The sequence below is a fragment of the Tursiops truncatus genome, chromosome 19 (assembly GCF_011762595.2).
Source record: "Tursiops truncatus isolate mTurTru1 chromosome 19, mTurTru1.mat.Y, whole genome shotgun sequence".
Classification (NCBI taxonomy): Eukaryota; Metazoa; Chordata; class Mammalia; order Artiodactyla; family Delphinidae; genus Tursiops; species Tursiops truncatus.
In genome coordinates, this window is record NC_047052.1 from 55,336,837 (window position 1) to 55,344,075 (window position 7,239).

Genomic DNA, 7,239 nt, shown 5'->3' on the forward strand with positions numbered 1-7,239 from the left:
AAGATGCCTCCACCCCACCCGCCAGCCTCAGGCTGTGCTTGCAACTTTCTCCCCCAACCCAGGGCCCACAGGCCCTTCCTACTCACTCCCAAACAGAATCCCCCTTTCTCCCTAAAAGCTCTTCCTCTTTCTGGGTGCCCTGACCTCCATAACCACACCGTCCACTGCTGTCCCCTAGTAGACCCATGGGAATCGCCTTCGTCCCCTCCCCCCTCATCCCCATGGCCAGCTGGACACCCCAAGTCTTGTCCTCTCTTTCTGGCCTGGCATCTCTACTGGTTGGCCCTGTCCCTCCTCTGGCTCCACAGTCCCAGCTCTTTAAAACTCTTCTGTAACCACTGGTCAACACATACTCTGAGCTCCCACCTTGCAGAGATGCCTCTCGTTTTCTGGGAGCACCCCCCTCACTGGAGCACTCATCCCCCCTAGATCAGATTAGACATCATTTCATTCGTTCAAGGATTTCTAGACAGTGGATAAGGCCAACACCATCCCCAAGCCCCACCAATCCTAGAACAAAGAAGTGCTTACCCCAGAACTGACTTTGTAACTCCCCCACTCACAAGCTTTCTGTGGCTTCCTATTGCACTTGTACAGAAGCACAAGCCTGTAATCCCTCACTTTAGTGCTGGAGATGCTCATCTCTGGCCCTGCCAGCAGCCTCATCTCCTCCCCTGGGCCGGTTTTCCCACCCTCCACATGTACCCGCGGTGTCCCTCCCTCCCTCCCCCAACCCAGGCCAAAAGCAGCTGGTTCTGCAAGACCAGCTCAAATGCCAGCTCTCAGACCTCTCTTTGCAGCCTTCCAGCCCTTACGACACTCAGCTGACCATTTTATGGTCCTGTCCCCCACTTTCCGCATCCAAGGGATATCAGAGCCCCACAGAACGAGAACCCTGTGGCCAAACTGATCAGCACAGGCAGGATTTTGAAAGGGGCCGCCTAGACCTCATCGTTAACTGCACCTGCTGCTGCACAGGATGGATGCTGGTTCTGCAGCTGCAGAAGGCTGAGCTCGGGAGCCAGCCCTTCCTATCCATTTCACTGGATTCAATTTGCTGCTCTGGGAAACGAGATCGCCACCTCCATTTTGCTGGGAAAATGGATCCAATTTTCCAAAGGGATCCTCTGAATGCAGCCGGCCCAGGGTCTCAGCTGGGTTCCCTCCAGCCTCTTCTGGATGCCAAGGACCTCTGGCCTCCCCTTCCATCATCCCCACACGGGGCCGCAGTCCCCAAGGCTTAGCATGCAGCCCCTCCTCTCTCTCAGAGCACTCTGCTTCTCAGTAATCCTCATTATTCGGATAAAAGCAACTCCATTCTACAGATAGGGAATCTGAGGCTCAGAGAGTGGTTTGGCTCACCCGGAGGTGTGCTGAGCTCGTGGGTTCTGGGGTGGCTCAGAAGTGGGCTGGAATCAAGGCTCCACCCACAGGCATGCTGGTAAATGTGTAACAACTGCCTCTGATTTGTAGCATTTGTCAGTTTCTTGGCCGTTTCAAGCTATTACTAACGTGACATCACTGCACATGGAGCTGGGAAGAGATACACACAGACAGCTCAGGAGACCCTGTACCAGCCACCTCCAGCCTACCACCAGCTCTGCCATTGAACTTCCTGACGGTTCTTGGCCATCTGAACCTCCGTTTCCGGTCTTAGCCAGCATGATGCCCAGCACAGAGCGGTACCCCAGACGGACTGCTGTCATCGGTTTATCGATCTCCCAACATGTATTGGTTACTCACTATGTGCCAAGCACCATTCTAAGCACCTCACATGTGTCATCTCCTGCATTCCTCACATTCCTTATTATTATCCACATTTGATAGATGAGGAAACTGAGGCACTGAGAAGTTAAGAAACCAGAAGAGTTCCCCCTCCTCCCCCAACTAGCATGTGGAGGCAGCGTGACCCCAGAGCCGGGACTCGGTGACAACACCACTATAATCCTGCACGGAGACCGAGGCTGAGAAAGGAAGGGGCACCCTCCAGAGCACACAGCAGACCCACCCCAATGAAGACGTACCCCCAACACCTGTCCCCGGCCCCAGGAAGGATACTGGCCACCGTGAGGATGGTGCAAATGCTGCAGAGGAGCAGACGGAGTGGCCCGATCCAGGGAGCCCCGGGCTGGGGCAGGCTCTTCACCCTCCAGAAGACAAGGAGCTGCAGCCAGAAGTAGAATATTCCCACAAAGAAGGCGAGGAAGGCCCCCATTAGGTGCGTGGCCCGCTGGTTCTTTTCCTGGGAGAGGAAGGGAGCAGAGTTGAGGGGCAGACCTGTGGGAGGGAGAGGGCCACGATGCCGTGCGGGGAGGCACCAGGACCAACTCCACGGACTGTGCTTGAAAGCTGCCATACCCGGCGAATGGCTGATTGATTAGGTGCATTGGCTATTGACAGCTCCATGAGGCCAGGCATTTATTTAAACCTGCTGTTCACTGCTGGGGCCTCCATCCCTAAAGCAAGGCCTGGCACATAGTAGAGCCTGGTAAAAAAATTTTTTTAAATTATTTTATTTATCTATTTTTGGCTGCATTGGGTTTCGTTGCTGCGCACGGGCTTTCTCTAGTTGCAGTGAGCAGGGGCTACTCTTCATGTGGCACGTGGGCTTCTCATTGCGGTGGCTTCTCTTGTTGTGGAGCGCAGGCTCTAGGCGCGCGGGCTTCAGTAGTTGTGGCACGCAGGCTCAGTAGTTTTGGCTCACGGGCTCTAGAGCGCAGGCGTGGGTTGTGGCGCATGGGCTTAGTTGCTCCGCTACATGTGGGATCTTCCTGGACCAGGGCTTGAACCTGTGTCCCCTGCATTGGCAGGCAGATTCTTAACCACTGCGCCACCAGGGAAGCCCAAGCCTCATAAAATATTAGTGGAATAAATCCTTCATTCTCAACCTGGGTGGAAGAGAGCAGATTGTTGCCACCAAGGGGGTAAAAATTGGTTCTTGGAGGGTGAAAAAATATTAAATGTTGCAATGGTTTCTGGCTTACAGATATAGTATGTATTATATTAAAATGTTTTCATATTAAAAACTCCATGGCGGGGGTGGGGTGGGGTGGGGGGACCTTCCCTGGTGGCGCAGTGGATAAGACTCTGCGCTCCCAATGCAAAGGGCCTGGGTTCAGTTCCTGGTCAGGGAACTAGATCCCACATGCATGCCGCCACAAAGAGTTTGCATGCCACAGCTAAGGAGCCGGCAAGCCACGACTAAGGAGGCCACAGCCCACAACTAAGGAGCCCGCGTGCTGCAACTAAGGAGTCTCCCTGCTGCAACTAAGACCCCACGCAACCAAATAAATAAATATTAGGGAAAAAATAAAATCTTCATGGAGGGAAAGGATGATTAGGAGAAAATGTCTAAAAAAGTCTTCTGGGGACTTCCCTGGCAGTCCATTGGTGAGGACTCCAGGCTTCCACCGCAAGGTGCTCGGGTTGGATCCCTGATCCGGAACTAAGATCCCACATGAGGCAGGGAGCAGCAAAAAAAAAAAAAAAAAAAAAAAAAAAGCTTCTGCGGGGGGGATATAGTAATTAAAGGAAAAAATTAAAGAAAAGAGGTTAATGAACACAGGAATACATGATAAGTGAATGATTTGCTATGCAAATGTCATGGGGAATTTTTGTTAAGTTGGAGGCAGCCTCTTGTCTAAACACCCTGCGGCTTCCACGGCCTTTTGGCGGGAGAGGTTTGGAATCAGACATCATACTGAAAAACAAATAGATAAAAAATAAAATGATAAAATAAATCAATAAGATTTCTCCTATTACTAATCCATTTATTTATTCTACAAATATCTACTGAGCTTTGTGGCTAAGAATGTGGGCTTCTAGAGTCTACGAATCCGGGTTCATCTCTGACCACCAGGAACCGGCTGATAAAGAAATATCTCCGTGGGATTTGACCAAGAAGGACCTCCCTGGAGTTCTTGTGGAGATGGGTTAAAATAACCCTGCACAACGTATAAAGCTAGTGCCTTCTACAGAGAGAATACTCCATCGATATGGCAAACATTAAGAATAAGTGGGGAATTCCCCCGCGGTCCAGTAATTAGGACTCCACGCTTTCACTCCCCAGGGCCCCGGTTCGATCCCTAGTTGGGGAAATAGGATCCAGCCAAGCTGCGCGGTGCGGGGTGGGGGGCGGGAGGGGGAGTGAACTGAGAAAGTTTTTTTTTTTTTTTTTTTGCGGTACGCGGGCCTCTCACTGTTGTGGCCTCTCCCGTTGCGGAGCACAGGCTCCCGACGCGCAGGTTCAGCTGCCATGGCTCACGGGCCCAGCCGCTCTGCGGCACGTGGGATCTTGCCGGACCGGGGCACGAACCCGTGTCCCCTGTATCGGCAGGCGGACTCTCAACCACTGCGCCACCAGGGAAGCCCATGAACTGAGAAATTTTATTATTAAATGGGGCTATGGCAGTGAATTACCCCAAACTCCTAGGGGTTAACGGAATGATTACAAAGAGCCTCCCACGAGGCCTCTATCTAGAGACCAGAACGCCCTCCCTCCACGGCCCGAGAGCCACAAGAGAAATACAAGTCCCAGGAGCCCGTGCGGGGACCAGCCCCCCAAACCAGAAGCCAGCGTCCCAGAGATGCTGGGAGTTGTAGTCCCAGACTCGGGCAGCCAAGAACCTGGGCTGGCCTGCTGCGTCTCACCTGAAAATTGCCCACTATGGAGGTGCCCAAGGTGCAGAGGAGCCCCGTCCACAGGATCAGCTGGTTAGGCCACTTTCCGACCCCCCAGTCCCGAAGCTGGTGGTAACGGAGAATGCAGGTCCAGGCGGCTGGGAGGAGAGGGAAGTGGGCGGGAGGCCCGAGTCCCAGACTCCTGGGTAGGGGGTGGGGGGTGGGGTGGAAGAGACTGTGGGTCCTGGAGTGAGTGCCCAGCTCCTGGATTTGGGGGAGGAGGAGGCTGGGTGCCGGGGCCCTCTTGGCTGGGTGGGGCTAGCACCGAACGAAGTGTGCGCGGGAGTATTTACCCAAAGCAGCTCCCAAGTTGAGCACCTGGCTGAAGATGCAGCTCTGAGGGGGGCTATTTCCACATCGACTGGGGGAGATAAAGGGTCATCCTGTAGCTCCTCAGAACCAGGACCCCCTTCTTTCCTCCCTCCAGACCCCCCCAACCCCAAGCACCATAACTACCTGATATAGGGGAAGCCTTCAGTGAGGTTCACAGCCTTGTTGGCCACAGCAAGCGAAAAACTGAAGTCGAGGAGACATCAAAGAGAGTACAGGGAGTTCGACGAAACTTTTCTTTCTGTTACGCGCAGAAACCGGACTTCTAGCTCCCCCTCCCTCAGACCCAGGGGCCCAGGGCCCCAGCCCCTCCCCCCTCAGACCCAGGGGTCCGGGCCCCCAGCCCCTCCCCCCTCAGACCCAGGGGTCCGGGCCCCCAGCCCCTCCCCCCTCAGACCCAGGAGTCCGGGCCCCCAGCCCCTCCTCCCTCAGACCCAGGGGTCCAACCTGCCTCTAACACTCACACGGTCCAGATGCCAGCAGTAGCCCAGAATGCCAGGAAGGCAGGCAGCAGGGACAGGTATCCCCACATGCTGGGGTCTGCAGGGAGAGAGGGGCAGGGACTGAGGTCACGACTTTATCTCTGTCTCGAGACTTTATCTCTCTGTCTCTCTCGGGTGAGCAACCAGCCCTAAGGGTACAGGTGTGTCATATTGTGGCCACCGCCCCTGAGGCCTCCATTGGCTCCCAGGCATAAGTAATGGGCAAAGGTCCGCTCTAATGAGCCAGCTGTCTGCTTGGGAAACATTCCCTACCTTTTGCGTAGTCCTTTGTCCTGATCTCCTAGTTTCTCTTAGCTGTCCTGCTCCCACCCAGATTCTGAGACTCTCCCAGCCCCTCCCTGTACTTCCAGCTTCTGGACTCCCCCCGATGCTCTCCTGTCCGGGCTCCCTCTGCCTCTCTCCACCCTGGGACTGGCGCTGCGTGAGAGGTTTGGGGAACATGGCTGGGTTGTGGGGTGGGACTGTCGGCGTTCCAGCAGAGCCAAAGACACTGTCAGGCCAAGAATATGGCCTCCACACTCTTCAGGACCTCAACCCCAAACTGCCACTTCCGGTCTCAGAACCGAGCAGGCAGCACTTAGCTTCCAGGGACCCCTAGCTTCCTTCCTCCCACTTTATAGCTTCAATGTTCAAACTCCCGGCCCTTGTCCTCCTCAAGACCCAGAAATCTGAGCCTCTAGCTCTCTCCACCCTTCCTCCCTTGGGGACCCAGAAGTCCAGGCCTCCAGTCCCTTCCAGAACTCATGCAATTGTTTCTAGCCCCTGAGGTCCATCCTCCCAGCTGTTACCTCCTTGGGGACGGAGAATCCAGACCTGCAGGTGCCTGCCCTTCTGAGTGTAGTTTCTGTCCTGAGGCAGTCGGGTGTGGGACCCTGGTGACCCTTCCTCCTCCCCCCACTGGCTTTCCCCTCTCTCTTCCTCTCTATCAAGCTGGAGTTCCCCACAGGCCGGGCCTGAGTGGGAAGGGCGATCTTAGTGATGACATCTCCATCGGAGAAACCTCCCTCCCAGAAAGCGACTGCTTCCTCTACCTGGACCGTTTTCTTCTCTCTCCGGCAGAACAAGCCTCAACTTCCTGGCTTCCTCCCCTCTTGGTACTCTGGTGTTTGTGTCCTAGGCCCCCTCCTGCTGCCCCAGGACCCAGGAGTCCAGGCCCCAGCCCCTCCTCCCTCAGACCCGGAAGTTCCAGCCCCTCCTCCCTCAGCTCCCCATCTCTTTTTTTTTTATAAATTTATCTATCTATCTATCTATCTATTTATTTATTTGGCTGCATTGGGTCCACGTTGCTGTGTGCGGGCTTTCTCTAGTTGCAGTGAGTAGGGGCTACCCTTCATTGCGGAGCACGGGCTCTAGGCGTGCGGGCTTCAGTAGTTGTGGCTTGCGGGCTCTAGAGCTCAGGCTCAGTAGTTGTGGTGCACGGGCTTAGTTGCTCCGCAGCATGTGGGATCTTCCCGGACCAGGGCTCGAACCCGTGTCCCCTGCATTGGCAGGCGGATTCTTAACCACTGTGCCACCAGGGAATCCCCCTCTTTTTTTGTAATTGAAGTAAAATTCACATAACATAAGATTAACCATTTAATTTTATTATTTTATTTTATTTTATTTATTTTTTGCTGTGCCACGTGGCTTGTGGGATCCTAGTTCCCCAACCAGGGGAGTGAACCCCGGGCCCCTGCAGTGAGAGCGCGAGTCCTAACCACTGGACCACCAGGGAAGTCCCTAACCA

At 54.6% G+C, this 7,239-nt stretch overlaps 1 protein-coding gene across 3 annotated transcripts in view; it reads right to left on the reverse strand.

The window, feature by feature from the left end:
• Window positions 1–6,604, reverse strand: part of TMEM150B (transmembrane protein 150B) — an 8,817-nt gene extending 2,213 nt beyond the window's left edge. Inside the window, exons 1-6 of one of the 3 annotated variants that reach the window (XM_033844604.2) lie at window positions 6,327–6,604; window positions 5,475–5,550; window positions 5,137–5,196; window positions 4,974–5,041; window positions 4,651–4,778; window positions 2,059–2,242 (exon numbers count right to left, since the gene is read on the reverse strand). In XM_033844604.2, coding sequence (XP_033700495.1) covers window positions 2,059–2,242; window positions 4,651–4,778; window positions 4,974–5,041; window positions 5,137–5,196; window positions 5,475–5,542 — 508 coding nt within the window. In that variant the 5' untranslated portion in view covers window positions 5,543–5,550; window positions 6,327–6,604. Of the gene's footprint in view, window positions 1–2,058; window positions 2,243–4,650; window positions 4,779–4,973; window positions 5,042–5,136; window positions 5,197–5,474; window positions 5,551–6,301 lie in introns of all 3 variants that reach the window. The other 2 variants (XM_033844603.2, XM_033844605.2) reach the window with 2 other exon arrangements.
• Between the last annotated feature and the right edge of the window lie 635 nt (window positions 6,605–7,239).